The sequence below is a fragment of the Phalacrocorax carbo genome, chromosome 29, assembly GCF_963921805.1.
Source record: "Phalacrocorax carbo chromosome 29, bPhaCar2.1, whole genome shotgun sequence".
Taxonomy (NCBI): Eukaryota; Metazoa; Chordata; class Aves; order Suliformes; family Phalacrocoracidae; genus Phalacrocorax; species Phalacrocorax carbo.
The window spans coordinates 611,322-627,766 of record NC_087541.1 but is presented as its reverse complement, the minus strand read 5'-3'; the positions used below and the strand labels follow the sequence as shown (position 1 = coordinate 627,766).

Sequence of the window (16,445 nt, the reverse complement as noted above, 5' to 3'; positions counted from 1 at the left end):
ATACAAAACCATACGTGCACGTACAGCTACTTATAGCCCCATAGGGCTCCCTGTAATCCCACACAGTTGCCTAAAACGCCATGCAACTCCCTATAGCCCTGTATAGCACCCACAGCACCTATAGCCCTACAGAGGACCCCACTGGACCATAGCCTCCTGTAGACCCATGCAGCCCCTAGGTTCCCCCACACAGCCTGCACAGGGCCCTGTAGCCCCATATGGCCCCTGTAGCTTCATATAAAGTAACCTCGTACAACCCATAAGCTCCCTATGGACAGTCCTATAGGTCCCACACAGCCTGTACGGCTCCCTATAGCCCTCTCCAGCCCCTATAGATCTGTAGTGCCTCCTACAATCCTATAGGGCCCATATGTCCCCATACAGCCTGTACGGCTCCCTGTAGCCCCTATAGACCTATAGTGTCTTCTACAATCCTATAGAATCCTATAGGGCCCATATGTCCCCATACAGCCTGTACGGCTCCCTGTAGCCCCTATAGACCTATAGTGTCTTCTACAATCCTATAGAATCCTATAGAGCCCATAGGTCCCCATACAGCCTGTACGGCTCCCTGTAGCCCCCTCCAGCCCCTATAGGTCCGTAGAGTCTCCGGCAGCCCCCCAGAGCCCCACCATGCCCTATAGCTCCTATAGGTCCCCAAGGAGCCAAGGCCGACGGCCGGGTCCCTCAGACGGGTGGCACGAAACGGGGCCGTTTCCTTACAAATTTAATGGGGGGGCGGGGCCAAGGCACCAAGGGGGGGCGGGGCCAAGGCACCACCAAGAGGGGGCGGGGCCAAGGCACCAGGGTCCCCTCCGCTAGGGGTCGGGGAGGTCGTCGGCGAGCAGCATGGGGGAGCCGAGCTGGAGGTCGCGCTGGAGGCTCTCGAGGGCGGCGGGGCTCAGGCGATGCACCTCCAGCCAATCGGCGAGCAGCGAGGCCGACAGCGGCGCCGAATCCCCTTGGCTGCGGTGGGGAGGGGGGCGTGGCCTCAGCGGGGACGCCGGGGTCCACCCCCCCACCAACCCGGACCCCCACCCTCACCTGTCCTTGGTGTCCCCCACCATGTCCAGCGATTGGCTGAGGAACTCCTCCAGATCGAAGCCCACCCCGTAGCCGGCCCCGCTCCCCTTGGGGGTCACCGAAAAGACGGGGGGCAGCAGGTCCTCCACCTGCGGGAGGGGTGACGATGATGATGGTGAGCACGGAGGGCAAGCCGTGACGCCCGCGTCCCTCCCCCCAACCAGGGGACACCTGGGACCCTCACCTGCGACTTGGAGAGCTGCTGGGTGACGGTGGCCACGTCGGGGTCAGCCGGGAGCGGGGCGGCGGGGGGCTCCGGCCAGACCTCGGGGCCCGGCCAGGTTTCGGGGGGTGCCCCACAAGGTTGGGGGCAAGGGGGAGGAGGGGCCGGGGGGCGGGGAGGGGCCGGGGGGCGAGGCGGGGCCCCGTCCCGCATCTTGGTCCAACGCTCGAGGAGGTGGCGGTCGTCGTCGGTGAGGACGAGCCCCCGGAGCCCCTCCCCGCGGCCTCGGGGCTCGCGCCGCTCCCGCTCCCGCTGCTTCTTCTCCCGCTCCTTCGCCCGCTCCTGCCGCCGTCGGCGCTTCTCCTCCCGCTCCCGCTGCCGCTCCGCTGCCGTCACCGGCTTCCGGCCCTCCGGCGCCTCCGGGACTGCGCACTGCGGCTCTGTGGGGGACGCGGGAGGGCAGGGGTGGAGCCACCAACCCAGCCGCGACCAACCCAACCCAACCACAGCTCAACCCAACCACGACCAACCCAACCACGACCAACCCAACCCAACCACAGCTCAACCCAACCACGACCAACCCAACCCAACCACAGCTCAACCCAACCACGACCACAGCTCGACCCAACCACGACAAACCCGACCCAACCACGACAAACCCGACCCAACCACGACAAACCCGACCCAACCACGACAAACCCGACCCAGCCATGACCAACCCGACCCAACCACGACAAACCCGACCCAGCCACGACCGACCCGACCCAACCACAGCTCAACCCAACCACGACCAACCTGACCCAACCACAGCTCAACCCAACCACGACCAACCCGACCCAACCACAGCTCAACCCAACCCAACCACAGCTCAACCCAACCACGACCAACCCAACCCAACCACAGCTCAACCCAACCCAACCACAGCTCAACCCAACCACGACCAACCCGACCCAACCACGACCAACCCAACCCAACCACGACCAACCCAACCCAACCACGACCAACCCAACCACGACCAACCCAACCCAACCACAGCTCAACCCAACCCAACCACAGCTCGACCCAACCACGACCAACCCGACCCAACCACGACCAACCCAACCCAACCACGACCAACCCAACCACGACCAACCCAACCCAACCACAGCTCAACCCAACCACGACCGACCCGACCCATCCATGACCAACCCGACCCAGCCACAGCCAACCCCTGGGACCCAGGTGTCCGGGATGGAGCCCCCACCCCACCCCCAGCCCTCAGGGGTCCCAGGCGTCCCAGCGCCCCTCACCTTTGCTCTTGTTCCTCATGGCCGACTTGAGCAGCGCGGCCTTGAGGGCGGCCTTGGTGTCGTCGGAGATGGCGCCGTCCCGCTTGGGTGCTGCGGGGGCCCCTGGCTCCGCCTTCACCCGGGGAGAGTCCATTGGGCAGTCAGGGGCAGGGGCGGGGCCAGGGCTCGGCATGTCCACGTCGGCGCAGGGCCAGGCTGGGCCAACGCCGCCCACCGTGGCATTGGACACGTTGACATTGGCTGTGTTGACGTTGGCCATGGCGGCGTTGGCCATGTTGACGTTGCTGTTGGCCATGGCGGCACTGATGTTGGCCATGGCGGCGTTGGCCATATTGACGTTGGCCATGGCGGCGTTGGCCACGTTGACACTGGAGTTGGCCACGCTGACGCTGGAGTTGCCCATGCCGACGTTGGCCATGCCGACGTTGGCCACGTTGACGCTGGAGTTGGCCGCGTTGACGTTGGCCACGTTGGCACTGGCCATGTTGACGTCGGCCACGTTGACGCTGGTTGCGTTGACGCCAACGCTGGCTGCGTTGATGTCACCCATGGGGACGTTAACGCCGGCCACGGCGCCGTTGGCCGCGTTGACGCCGGCGCCGCCGGCCGCGCTTTCGGCGCCGCCGGCCGGGGCGAAGGCGATCTGCCGCCGGATACCGTCGCGGCGGGCGTGGAAGTCCGCGATCTCGGCCACGATGGCCGCCTTGATCTCCTCCTTGGTGAGCACCCGGCGGTCGAAGGCGAAGTCGAAGGCGGGGACGCACTCGGGCTCGTCCTCGGGGTCGTGGTACTTGGCCAAAAACGGGTGCCGCAGCGCCTCGGCCACCCCCACCCGCTCCCGCGGGTCGAAGCGCAGCATCCGACCCAACAGCGCCAACGCCGCCGGCTCGGCGTCGCCGAAGAGGCTCTCCCAAGGCACCGCCGGGCGCGGCGGCAGGCTCTGCACGTAGGCCCGCACCCGTTCGGCGCCGATGGCCGACATGACGGCGGCCGGCGGCGTTCCCAGCACGGCCATGATGAGCTGCAGCTGATGGACGTAGTTCCTGCCGGGGAAGAGCTGCCGGCGACCCAACATCTCGGCGAAGATGCACCCAACCGACCACATGTCGATGGCGCGGGTGTAGCGGTGGAGCGAGAGCAGCAGCTCCGGCGCCCGGTACCAGCGGGTGGCCACGTACTCGGTGAGGAAGGCCTTGGCGTGCCGCGGGTCAGCCCCCAGCCCCCGCGCCATGCCGAAATCGCCGATCTTCAGCTCGCAGTTCTCGTTCACCAAGAGGTTGCTGGGCTTCAGGTCGCGGTGGAGGACGTTGGCCGAGTGGATGTACTTGAGGCCCCGCAGGAGCTGGTAGAGGAAGTAACGGACGTGCTCCAGCGTCAGCGGCTGCGCCGAGTGGATGATCTGGTGGAGGTCGCTCTCCATCAGGTCCAGCACCACGTAGCTGCAGGCAGGAAGGGGGACCCAGGCGTCCGGGAGGGGCTGGGGGCGTCCCCGTGGGGGCCACCACCCCCCGATGGACCAAGATGGCCAACTGGGCTCCATACCCTGCGTCCTGCTGCCCCCCAGGAGCACCCGGGAGGGGATGGGGACGTCCCCGTGGGGGCCACCACCCCCCGATGGACCAAGATGGCCAACTGGGCTCCATCCCGCCCGTCCTGCTGCCCCCCAGGAGCACCCAGGAGGGGATGGGGACGTCCCCACGGGGGCCACCACCCCCCGATGGACCAAGATGGCCAACTGGGCTCCATCCCCTGCGTCCTGCTGCCCCCCAGGAGCACCCGGGAGGGGCTGGGGGCGTCCCCGTGGGGGCCACCACCCCCCGATGGACCAAGATGGCCAACTGGGCTCCATCCCCTGCGTCCTGCTGCCCCCCAGGAGCACCCGGGAGGGGATGGGGGCGTCCCCGTGGGGGCCACCACCCCCCGATGGACCAAGATGGCCAACTGGGCTCCATCCCCTGCGTCCTGCTGCCCCCCAGGAGCACCCGGGAGGGGCTGGGGGCGTCCCCGTGGGGGCCACCACCCCCCGACGGACCAAGATGGCCAACTGGGCTCCATCCCCTGTGTCCAGCTGCCCCCCAGGAGCACCCGGGAGGGGATGGGGACGTCCCCACGGGGGCCACCACCCCCCGATGGACCAAGATGGCCAACTGGGCTCCATACCCTGCGTCCTGCTGCCCCCCAGGAGCACCCGGGAGGGGATGGGGGCGTCCCCACGGGGGCCACCACCCCCCGATGGACCAAGATGGCCAACTGGGCTCCATCCCCTGCGTCCTGCTGCCCCCCAGGAGCACCCGGGAGGGGATGGGGACGTCCCCACGGGGGCCACCACCCCCCGATGGACCAAGATGGCCAACTGGGCTCCATCCCGCCCGTCCTGCTGCCCCCCAGGAGCACCCGGGAGGGGATGGGGACGTCCCCGTGGGGGCCACCACCCCCCGATGGACCAAGATGGCCAACTGGGCTCCATCCCGTGCGTCCTGCTGCCCCCCAGGAGCACCCGGGAGGGGCTGGGGGCGTCCCCACGGGGGCCACCACCCCCCGATGGGCCCAGCCACGTGGGGGGGACCCGGGCGGGGGTCCCGGGCGGGGGGACACGCACACGGAGCGGAACTCGCCGTAGGGGACGGTGGGCTTGAGGATGTCCTTGATGCCGATGATGTTGTCGTGCTTGAAGTGCTTGAGGATCTTGAGCTCCCGCAGGGTCCGCTTGGCGTTGGTCACCACGTCGAAGGCGTTGGGGATCTTCTTGATGGCCACCTGCTGGCCTGGCGTCCCGCGGGCCCCGGGGGGCTCGTCACCCACCCGGGGGCGCGAGAAGGACCCACAGCGCCAAGACCCCCACCCGAGGGCTCCCAGGGGCCTGAGAACCCCAACCCAAGGGGACCCAGGTGCTCAAGACCCCCCCACTCAAGAGCACCCAGGACCCCAGAGTCCCCACCCAAGGGCTCCCAGGAGCCCCACCCAAGGGCTCCCAGGTCCCCAAAGCCCCCACCCGAGGGGACCCAGGGCCCCCAGGACACCCACCCAAGGGCTCCCAGGAGCCCAAGACCCCCACCCAAGGGCTCCCAGGGATCCCAGGACACCCACCCAAGGGCTCTCAGGTCCCCAAAGCCCCCACCCGAGGGGACCCAGGGCCCCCAGGACACCCACCCAAGGGCTCTCAGGTCCCCAAAGCCCCCACCCGAGGGGACCCAGGGCCCCCAGGACACCCACCCAAGGGCTCCCAGTAGCCCCAAAGTCCCCACCCAAGGGCTCCCAGGACCCCAAACCCCCACCCAAGGGGACCCAGGGGCCCAAAGCCCCCACCCAAGGGCTCTCAGGACCCCAAACCCCCACCCGAGGGCTCCCAGGAGCCCCAGGACCCCCACCCAAGGGCTCCCAGAGCCCCCACCCAAGGGCTCTCAGGGACCCCAGGACCCCCACCCAAGGGCTCTCAGGACCCCAGAGCCCCCACCCAAGGGGACCCAGGACCCCAAAGCCCCCACCCAAGGGCTCCCAGGGGCCCCAGAACGCCCACCCAAGGGCTCTCAGGACCCCAAAGCCCCCACCCAAGGGCTCCCAGGACCCCAAAGCCCCCACCCAAGGGCTCCCAGGACCCCAAAGCCCCCACCCAAGGGCTCCCAGGACCCCAAACCCCCACCCAAGGGCTCCCAGGACTCCAGAGCCCCCACCCAAGGGCTCCCAGGGACCCCAGGACCCCCACCCAAGGGCTCCCAGGAGCCCCAGAGCCCCCACCCGAGGGCTCCCAGGGGCCCCACAACGCCCACCCAAGGGCTCCCAGGACCCCAAAGCCCCCACCCAAGGGCTCCCAGGACCCCAAAGCCCCCACCCAAGGGCTCCCAGGGGCCCCATGACCCCCAACCGAGGGCTCCCAGGACCCCCATGACTCCCACCCAAGGGCTCCCAGGACCCCAGAGCCCCCACCCGAGGGCTCCCAGGGGCCCCAGGACCCCCCCGGCGCCCCCCGGCCCGCACCGGTGTCGCGGCGGCGGGCGGAGCTGACGACGCCGTAGGCGCCGGTGCCGATGGTCTCGATGACCTCGTACTCATCCCCCACCTCGAAGGTGACGTCGAGCGCCCGCGCCTTCAGCAGGGCCAGGGGGCCCCCCCCGGCGCCCGACCCCCGCCCGGGGGGGTCCCGGCGCCCCCCGGCCTCCGCCTCCGCCTCCGCCATGGCCCCTGCGCCGCCGCGTCAGCCACGCGCCGGGGACCCACGCGTCCCGGGGACCCACACGTCCAGGGGACCCACACGTCCCGTGCCCCACGCGTCCCGGGGACCCACACGTCCCGGGGACCCACACGTCCCGTGCCCCACACGTCCTGGGGACCCACACGTCCAGGGGACCCACACATCCCGTGCCCCACGCGTCCCGGGGACCCACACGTCCAGGGGACCCACACGTCCCGTGCCCCACGCGTCCCGGGGACCCACGCGTCCCGCGCCCCACGCGTCCAGGGGACCCACACGTCCAGGGGACCCACACATCCCGTGCCCCACGCGTCCCGCGCCCCACGCGTCCAGGGGACCCACACGTCCCGTGCCCCACGCGTCCCGGGGACCCACACGTCCCGGGGACCCACACGTCCCGTGCCCCACGCGTCCCGGGGACCCACACGTCCAGGGGACCCACACGTCCCGTGCCCCACACGTCCTGGGGCCCACGCGTCCCGGGGACCCACGCGTCCCGGGGACCCACACGTCCAGGGGACCCACACATCCCGTGCCCCACGCGTCCTGGGGCCCACACGTCCCGCGCCCCACGCGTCCCGGGGCCCCACGCGTCCCGGGGCCCCACGCGTCCCGGGGCCCCACGCGTCCCACGCCCCACGCGTCCAGGGGACCCACACGTCCCGTGCCCCACGCGTCCTGGGGCCCACACGTCCCGCGCCCCACGCGTCCAGGGGACCCACACGTCCCGTGCCCCACGCGTCCTGGGGCCCACATATCCTGGGGACCCACACGTCCAGGGGACCCACACATCCCGTGCCCCACGCATCCTGGGGCCCACACGTCCCGCGCCCCACGCGTCCCGGGGACCCACACGTCCAGGGGACCCACATGTCCCGTGCCCCACGCGTCCCGGGGCCCACATGTCCCGCGCCCCACGCATCCCGTGCCCCACGCGTCCCGGGGCCCACATGTCCCGCGCCCCACGCATCCCGGGGACCCACGCGTCCTGGGGCCCACACGTCCTGCGCCCCACACGTCCCGGGGACCCACGCGTCCTGGGGCCCACACGTCCCGTGCCCCACACGTCCCGGGGACCCACATATCCTGGGGACCCACATGTCCCGCGCCCCACACGTCCCACGCCCCACGCGTCCCGGGGACCCACGTATCCTGGGGACCCACACGTCCCGGGGACCCCCACATCCCGCGCCCCACACGTCCCGGGGACCCCCACATTTGTGCCCCCCATATCCCGGCCCCCCCCGGGCGGGACCCGGAGCCCCCCCGGGGGTCCCAGGGCGGGGCGGGGTCGCGGTGGGGATGGGGGGGGGGGCGGTTGCCATGGGGGAGGGGGGCGGTTGCCATGGCGACCGGGGACCCCACCCTCCCCCGGGGACCACTCACCTCCCCCCGCCGCCGCCGCCGCTCCCGCCGCTCCCCGCGAGACCCGGATGTGGCACCGCCCGGCCACGCCCCCAACCCGCGCCGCCCCCCAATCAGCGCCCCGCGCGCTCGCCACGCCTCCCGGCCACGCCCCGGCGCGCCCCTCGCCCCCCTCTGGCCACGCCCCCCCGCTCCCACCGGCCAACCGGCGCGCAGGGAGGGCGCGGCTCTTCCCGCTGTTGCTATGGGGCGGGCGTTGCTACGGGGCGTTGCTATGGGGCGTTGCCATGGGGAGGTGGGGATGTTAACGGAAGTGGCGTCACAGCTGGGCGGGGATTGGCTGTTGGACACGCCCCTCCTTCCCGCTCCCTTGGCCCGGCAGGTTGGGGGGCGGCTGGAGCCCCCCACTGCGGCCCAGGCGTCCGGGCCCCACAGCGCCCCACAGCGCCCCACGCCCCGGGTGGGACCCACGCACCCGCGCCCCACAGCGCCCCACACCCCGGGTGGGACCCACGCACCCGCACCCCATAGCGCCCCGCAGTGCCCCACACCCCGGGTGGGACCCACGCACCCGCGCCCCATAGCGGCCCGCAGCGCCCCACATCCCAGGTGGGACACATAGCGCCCCACACCCCACGTGGGACCCACGCACCCGGGCCCCATAGCATCCCACAGCACCCCACACCCCGGGTGGGACCCACGCACCCGGGCCCCACGGCGCCCCACACCTGGTGACAATGCAGGCCAGCACCAGCCCCTCGGGTAAGGTGGGGCCCGGACGCCCGGGTCCGCTGAGACCCCCAACCCCCACCTTCTGGGGGGCAGCCGGACATGGGGACCCCCGGCCCCCCCCGACGTGTCGTGTCCTTCCCCCCCACCCCCAGGCTGCCCCACGGACGCCCCAACCGGAGCCGCTGAGGACACCCCCAAGGAGCCGGCGGCAGGTGAGACCCCCGGGACTCCGGGACCCCCGATCCCTCCCCAGGGTGGGTCAGAGGAGGGGACCCAGGGCTCCGGGACCCCCCACCCCTCCCCAGGGCGGGTCAGAGGAGGGGACCCAGGGCTCCGGGACCCCCCACCCCTCCCCAGGGCGGGTCAGAGGAGGGGACCCAGGGCTCCGGGACCCCCCACCCCTCCCCCAGGGCGGGTCAGAGGAGGGGACCCAGGGCTCCGGGACCCCCGATCCCTCCCCAGGGTGGGTCAGAGGAGGGGACCCAGGGCTCCGGGACCCCCCACCCCTCCCCAGGGTGGGTCAGAGGAGGGGACCCAGGGCTCCGGGACCCCCCACCCCTCCCCAGGGCGGGTCAGAGGAGGGGACCCAGGGCTCCGGGACCCCCCACCCCTCCCCAGGGCGGGTCAGAGGAGGGGACCCAGGGCTCCGGGACCCCTTGACCCCCACCAGGGCCGGGTAGAGGAGCCCCCCCGGGGTCCCTGACGCCTGCCCCCGGCGCAGCCGGAGCCCCCCCCGGCCGCCCCTACATCTGCAGCGAGTGCGGCAAAGCCTTCGGGCAGTGGTCGAAGCTGGAGCGGCACCGGCGCAGCCACACGGGCGAGCGCCCCAACGCCTGCGGCGAGTGCGGCAAGCGCTTCGCCCAGCGCTCCCACCTGGCCCAGCACCTCCGCACCCACACCGGCGAGCGGCCCTACAAGTGCGGCGACTGCGGCAAAGCCTTCGGCTGGAGCTCCAACCTGGCCCAGCACCGCCGCACCCACACCGGCGAGCGCCCCTACGCCTGCGGCGAGTGCGGCAAGGCCTTCAGCCAGAGCACCAACCTGGTGAAGCACCAGCGCGCCCACGCCGGCGAGCGGCCCTACGCCTGCGGCCAGTGCCGGAAGGCCTTTTACCGCAGCTCCGACCTCCTGCAGCACCAGGCCAGCCACACCGGCGAGCGGCCCTACCGCTGCGGCCAGTGCGGCAAGAGCTTCGCCCAGCGCGCCAACCTCCTCAAGCACGGCAAGACGCACGGCGGCGAGAAGCCCTTCCGCTGCGGCGAGTGCGGCAAAGGCTTCGTGCAGAGCTCGGAGCTCATCCAGCACCAGCGCAGCCACTCCGGCGAGAAGCCCTTCGCCTGCGGCGAGTGCGGGAAGCGCTTCGGCCACGGCGCCACCTTGGCCAAGCACCGGCGGCTGCACCTGGGGCTGCAGCCCCACCGCTGCGGGGAGTGCGGCCGGGCCTTCGGGCTGCGCTCGGCGCTGGCGCGGCACCAGCGGGCGCACGGCGAGGGGCGGCCCTTCGCCTGCGGCGACTGCGGGCAAGCCTTCGCCCTCCGCTCCAACCTGGCCCTGCACCGGCGGACGCACGCCGGCGAGCGGCCCTACCGCTGCGGCGAGTGCGGCAAGGCCTTCGGCATGAGCTCCACCCTGGTGCGGCACCAGCGCATCCACACCGGCGAGAAACCCTACGGCTGCGGCGAGTGCGGGCGGGCCTTCGTCCGGAGCGCCCACCTGGAGCAGCACCGGCGGACCCACACCGGCGAGCGGCCCTACGGCTGCGCCCGCTGCGGCCGGCGCTTCAGCCAGAGCTCCAACCTCATCACCCACGAGCGGGTGCACCTGGAGGAGGCGCACGGCGCGGCGCAGGGGCGGGCGCCGCGGGGGGCCTTGGAGGGTCACCCGGGCCTGCAGGCCTTGGAGGGTCAACCAGGCTTGGAGGCCTTGGAGGGTCAACCGGGCTTGGAGGCCTTGGAGGGTCAACCAGGTTTTGAGGCCTTGGAGGGTCAACCAGGCTTGGAGGCCTTGGAGGGGAACCCAAAGACCAAGACGTTGGAGGGTCAACCGGGCTTGGAGGCCTTGGAGGGGAACCCAAAGACCAAGACGTTGGAGGGTCAACCGGGCTTGGAGGCCTTGGAGGGGAACCCAAAGACCAAGACGTTGGAGGGTCAACCGGGCTTGGAGGCCTTGGAGGGGAACCCAAAGACCAAGACGTTGGAGGGTCAACCGGGCTTGGAGGCCTTGGAGGGGAACCCAAAGACCAAGACGTTGGAGGGTCAACCAGGCCTGGAAGCCTTGGAGGGTCAGCTGGGCTTGGAGGCCTTGGAGGGTCAACCGGGCTTGGAGGCCTTGGAGGGGAACCCAAAGACCAAGATGTTGGAGGGTCAACCAGGCCTGGAGGCCTTGGAGGGTCAGCTGGGCTTGGAGGCCTTGGAGGGGAACCCAAAGACCAAGACGTTGGAGGGTCAACAAGGTTCGGAGGCAATGGAGGGGAACCCAAAGACCGAGGGATGTGGGGCGCACCAAGGTTCGGAGGCGATGGAGGGGAAACCGGGCTTGAAGACGCTGGAGGTTCAACCAGGCTTGGAGGTGATGGAGGGGAGCCCAGAGACCACGGGGTGTGGGGCACCCCACGGTCTGGAGGTGCCGGGGGGGCACCCGACGCCCAGGAGCCTTGGGGTGCACCAAGGGCTGGGGACCGTGGAGGGGCACCCCAAGGCCAGGACCCCCAGGGGGCACCCGTGTCCGGGGGGGCGCCCCATGGAGGAGCCCCCCGAGGTGCTGGACGCCTGTGGGGCGCAGCAGCGGACCCAGGCGCCCTGAACGGGTGGGGACAGGCTCCTCCCCCCGCAACGCCATTGGCTACAGGGTGGGTGTGGCCAGGGCGGGTGATTGGGTGCGGCTGGGGGGGTGGGTGGGGTTGGGCAAGAGCAAGGGGCAGGACTGATGTGGGGGGTGGTGCTGGCAGGGGATTGGCTGAGAGGAGGGGGCGGGGCTGAGGTGGGATTGGCTGAGAGGAGGGGCCGGGCTGAGGTGGGAGTGGCTGAGAGGGGGCAGGGCTGAGGTGGGACTGGCTGAGAGGAGGGGGCGGGGCTGAGGTGGGATTGGCTGTGAATGAGGTGGTGGGGTGGGACTGGAGGGGGGTGGTGGGGGGAAATACTGTCAGGGGATTGGCCAAGACCCTGGGCAGCCATTGGCTGGGCGGTGGGGTGGGGTGGGGGGTCAGCACGTGATTGGCCAAGCTGTGGGATCACTCCATTGCCATTGGCTGGGAGCGGGGGGGGGGGGACAGGACACACCCAAATAAAGATGGTGAAACCCCAAAATTGGAGAGTTGTTGCTGCCCCTGGGGGGGTGGGGGATGGGCGGGGGGTCCCCGATGCCCTGGGGTGGGGGATGGGCGGGGGGTCCCCGATGCCTGGGTGCCCCCGGGGTGGGGGAGGGGGGGTCACACAGAGACGGAGGCGGAGGCGCTGACTCGGCCATTTATTTCCCATTAACACTCAAGGGGGAAGAGAAAAGGGTGGGGCCACAGAAGGAACCGCCCCCAAGTCACGCCCCTTTTCAGACATGGGCGTGGCCGGAGAGACCCACCCACCCCCCCAGCACCAAGGGGGTGGGGATGGGGAGTGCCCAGGGTGTGGCCGCCCGTGTGGGCGTGGCTAAGATGTTCCGGCAGGGGTGTGGCCCTGGGTGGGCGTGACCTGCGGCGAGGGGGCGTGGCCATGACGGCGCTGGTGCTTGCGAAGCCCCGCCCGGGCCCCGAAACGCTTGGGGCAGAGGGGGCAGGCGAAGGGGCGGGGCTCTGTGGAGGTGTGGTCGGGTGTGGCCACACCCCCATCCATCAGACACGCCCCCGGGTCTCCAATGGGGGCGGCCACGTTGAGGCCGACGCAGCGCACGGTGGCCACCGCGTCGTGGCCGGCTCCGTGGGCGGCGGCCACGTCGTGACCAGGCTGGGCACCCGCGCCCCGCCCAGCAGCGGCGGCCACCTCAGAGCCGGCTTGGACAGCCGTGCTGTGGCTGGCTCTGTGGGCCACGTCATGGCCAAGTCCGGTGGCCATATTGTGGCCAGCTCCGGCAGCCACTTTGTGGCCCGGTTGGGCACCCGTGTCATGCCCAGCGCTGGCGCCGATGCCATGGCCAACGCCGGTGGCCATAACGTGGCCCAGTTGACCACCCATGTCATGGCCAACACTGGTGGCCATAACGTGGCCCGGTTGACCACCCATGTCATGGCCAACGCTGGTGGCCATAACGTGGCCCGGTTGACCACCCATGTCATGGCCAACTCCGGTGGCCATAACGTGGCCCGGTTGACCACCTGTGTCATGCCCAGCACCGGCGGCGATGCCATGGCCAATGCCAGTGGCCATAACGTGGCCCGGTTGACCACCTGTGTCATGCCCAGCGCCAGCGGCGATGCCATGGCCAACACCGGTGGCCATAACGTGGCCCGGTTGACCACCTGTGTCATGCCCAGTGCTGGTGGCCATACCATGGCCAACGCTGGTGGCCATAACGTGGCCCGGTTGACCACCTGTGTCATGCCCAGTGCTGGTGGCCATACCATGGCCAACGCCGGTGGCCATAACGTGGCCCGGTTGACCACCTGTGTCATGCCCAGCGCTGGCGGCGATGCCATGGCCAATGCCAGTGGCCATAACGTGGCCTGGTTGAGCACCCGTGTCATGCCCAGCCCCGGCGGCGATGCCATGGCCAACGCCGGTGGCCATAACGTGGCCTGGTTGACCAACTGTGTCATGGCCGACTCCGGTGGCCATAACGTGGCCCGGTTGACCACCTGTGTCATGGCCAACGCTGGCGGCAATGCCATGGCCAACGCTGGTGGCCATAACATGGCCCGGTTGACCACCTGTGTCATGGCCAACGCCAGTGGCCATAACGTGGCCCGGCTGACCACCCGTGTCACACCCAGCGCTGGCGGCGATGCCATGGCCAGCCCCGGCGGGCACGTTGTGTCCAGCTCCAGCAGCCAGGTCATGGCCCAGCCTGGTGGCCGTGCCCTGAGCGCTTCCAGCCGCGCCGAGGCCAGGCACGACAGCCATCTTGAGGAAAGGTCCGGCCACGCTGAGGCCCGCGCCGGTGGGCGCCTCTGCCCCCCCGCCGGCGGCCGCGCCGTCCCCGCCGCCCGCCTCCCGCTTGCCATGCGTCCTCTCGTGCTTGCGCAGCCCCGAGGCCACCCCGAAGCCCTTCCCGCAGCGCCCGCAGGCGTAGGGCCTCTCGCCGGAGTGCGTCCGCCGGTGCTTGCCCAGCGCCGCCCTCTCCCCGAAGCCCTTCCCGCACTCCCCGCAGCGCCAGGGCCGCTCGCCCGTGTGGGTCAGCCGGTGCCGCTTGAGGTCCCAGGAGGCCACGAAGGCTTTGCCGCACTCCCCGCAGCGCCAGGGCCGCTCGCCCGTGTGGGTCCGCCGGTGCACCGCCAGGTCCGCCGGCTGCCGGAAAGCTTTGCCGCACTCCCCGCAGCCGTAGGGCTTCACCCCTTGGTGGGCGCGTTGGTGCCGGCGGTAGCTGGAGGGGTCGGAGAACATCCGCCCGCACTGGGGGCAGAGGTAGGGTCGCTCCCCGGTGTGGACGCGCTGGTGGCTCTGGAAGGAGGAGAGCTGAGTGAAGGCCTTCCCGCAGGTGCCGCAGGCGTAGGGCTTGCGGGAGGCGTGGATGCGCTGGTGGCAGGCGAGGGAGGACGAGCGGCCGAAGCTCTTGCCGCACTCGGCGCAGAGGAAGGGCCGCTCGCCCGTGTGGCTGCGCTGGTGGTTGCGGAGGTCCTTGCGCTCGGCGTAGGCTTTGGGGCAGGCGCTGCAGCGGTGGGGACGCAGCCCGGCGTGACCGCGGCGGTGCTTGCGGTAGACGGAAGGGTCGGCGAAGGATTTGGGGCAATCCGGGCAGGAGAAGGGCCGCTCGCCGGTGTGGGCGCGCTGGTGGATGGTCAGCTTGGAGAGGGTGCCGTAGGACTTGGGGCAGGCGGCGCAGGGGAAGGGGGGAGCGGGGCGGGGGCAGGCGGAGCAGGGCGCGTCCGTGGCGCTGGCGGCGGCGGCGCCGGGAGCCTCTGCCGCAGCGCCGGCGTCTCCAGGTGCTCCGGACGCGTCCGTCGGGGAGGTGGCGCTGCCGGCGGCGTCTCCGGGGGCTTCGGCCACGGCTGTCGTGGCGGTGGGATCTCCGGGTGCTTTGGATGCCGCCCTCGTGGCGGGGGCACCCCTGGACCGGGTGGCGGGGGCGCCCCTGGACCGGGGAGGGGCGGCGGCGGCACCTCCGGCTGGTTTGGATGTGTCCGCCACGGTGGCGGCATCTCTGGTGGGGGTGGGCTCTCCGGATGCCTCCGTCGTGGTGGCAGCGCCTCTGGCGGAGGGGGCACCCCTGGACCGGGTGGCGGGGGCACCCCTGGACCGGGTGGCGGGGGCACCCCTGGACCTGGCGGCGGCGGGGGCACCCCTGGACCGGGCGGCGGCGGCGGCCCCGGAGGGGGTGGGCGCATCCGTCGCGGCGGCGGCACCCCTCGACCTGGTCGCGTTGGCGCTTCTGGACCTGGTGGTGGCCCCTCCGGGGGCGGGGGGCGCTGGGGGGCCGCTCCGGGGGGCGGCGGGGGCCGTCGCCCGGGCGCCGCGCAGGGCCCGCGGCGGGGCCGGGAAGGTGGTGGCGCAGGTGGGGCACTTGTAGCCGCTCCCCGACTTCACGCAGGAGGGTGGGCCGGGGGCGGCTCCGTGGTGGCCCCCGCAGGCGCCGCCGGGACCCTCCTGCCGCTCCTCCATGGCCCCCTGCGGACACGAGGCCATGTCGGACGCCTGCGGACCCCCGGCCCCCGCCCCGCCCCCATCTTTACACCCATTTTGGTGCCGTTTTTACCCCGTTTTGCCACCTGGCGGGCTGTGCCCGGGGTGGGGGTGGGTGGGGAGGGGGGTGCCACCCCACTTCCCCCACCCCCCACCCTCCCCTCCAGGGAGGCTGACCCCTCCCCCCCCCCCTTTGTCGGGCGTCAAGATGGCGGGACGGGTGGGGGAGGGGCGCTGCAATGCACCATGGGAAGGGGGGTGCAATTGGGGGGGGGGCGCCCGATGCGGTGGGGGGCCCGCAATGCACCATGGGAAGGGGGGGGTGCAATGTGGGGGTGGGGGGTGTTGCGATGCACCGGGGAGGGGTTGCAATTTGGGGGGGTCGGTGCAGTGGGGGATGGGGGGGTGCGGGGAGGGGGGGGGGTACGCGCCCCGCGGTGGGGGTGCAATATGGGGGGGGGTGCTGTGCAATGCTGGGGGGGGTCTGCAAGGCACCCCGGGAAGGGCCGTGCGATGCGGGGGGGGGTGGGGGGGGTGGGGGGGCTGCAATGCACCATGGGAGGGGGGGCGGGGGGAGGGGGCGATGCCCGGGGGAGGGTGGGGGGGGGCCCGTCCTTACCTGGGGGGGCTCCGCTGCGGGCGCGGCGGGCGCTAGGACCGCGGGGGGGGGGGCGGGGCGGAAGCGGGAGGGGCGGGGCCGCCGCCCCGTGAGGGGTGGGGGAGGGGCTTCCGGGCGGGGGGGGAGGGGACACGGAAGGGGCGGGGTCACCGGTGGCTTCCGGTCTCCCCGCAACAAAAGGAGGTGCCGGTGCGGGGGCTGGGGGGGAGGGGCGGGGGGGTCCAGACCCCACTGTGGGTGG

At 71.8% G+C, this 16,445-nt stretch overlaps 3 protein-coding genes across 4 annotated transcripts; 1 reads left to right on the top strand and 2 right to left on the bottom strand.

The window, feature by feature from the left end:
• Nucleotides 1-714: 714 nt before the first annotated feature.
• Nucleotides 715-6,714, bottom strand: MAPK7 (mitogen-activated protein kinase 7). The gene is made up of 6 exons (XM_064475535.1): nt 6,511-6,714; nt 5,135-5,300; nt 2,536-3,974; nt 1,268-1,686; nt 1,045-1,172; nt 715-966 (listed from the first exon to the last, which is right to left on the bottom strand). The coding sequence occupies exons 1-6, from the start codon at nt 6,707-6,709 to the stop codon at nt 819-821; spliced, it is 2,499 nt and encodes an 832-aa protein (XP_064331605.1). The 5' UTR covers nt 6,710-6,714; the 3' UTR covers nt 715-818.
• Nucleotides 6,715-8,425: 1,711 nt separating this feature from the next.
• LOC135318341 (zinc finger protein 835-like) lies at nt 8,426-11,678 on the top strand. Of its 2 annotated transcripts, none has more exons than XM_064475538.1 (3): nt 8,426-8,851; nt 8,974-9,033; nt 9,543-11,678. In XM_064475538.1, the coding sequence occupies exons 1-3, from the start codon at nt 8,827-8,829 to the stop codon at nt 11,621-11,623; spliced, it is 2,166 nt and encodes a 721-aa protein (XP_064331608.1). In that variant the 5' UTR covers nt 8,426-8,826; the 3' UTR covers nt 11,624-11,678. The 2 variants fall into 2 exon arrangements, with proteins under 2 accessions (XP_064331608.1, XP_064331607.1); XM_064475537.1 differs by having other exon boundaries at nt 8,974-9,075.
• Nucleotides 11,679-12,270: 592 nt separating this feature from the next.
• On the bottom strand, nt 12,271-16,268 carry ZNF668 (zinc finger protein 668). Its single transcript, XM_064475534.1, has 2 exons — nt 16,205-16,268; nt 12,271-15,570 (listed from the first exon to the last, which is right to left on the bottom strand). Exon 2 carries the CDS (start codon nt 15,562-15,564, stop codon nt 12,463-12,465), a length of 3,102 nt encoding a protein of 1,033 aa, XP_064331604.1. The 5' UTR covers nt 15,565-15,570; nt 16,205-16,268; the 3' UTR covers nt 12,271-12,462.
• Between the last annotated feature and the right edge of the window lie 177 nt (nt 16,269-16,445).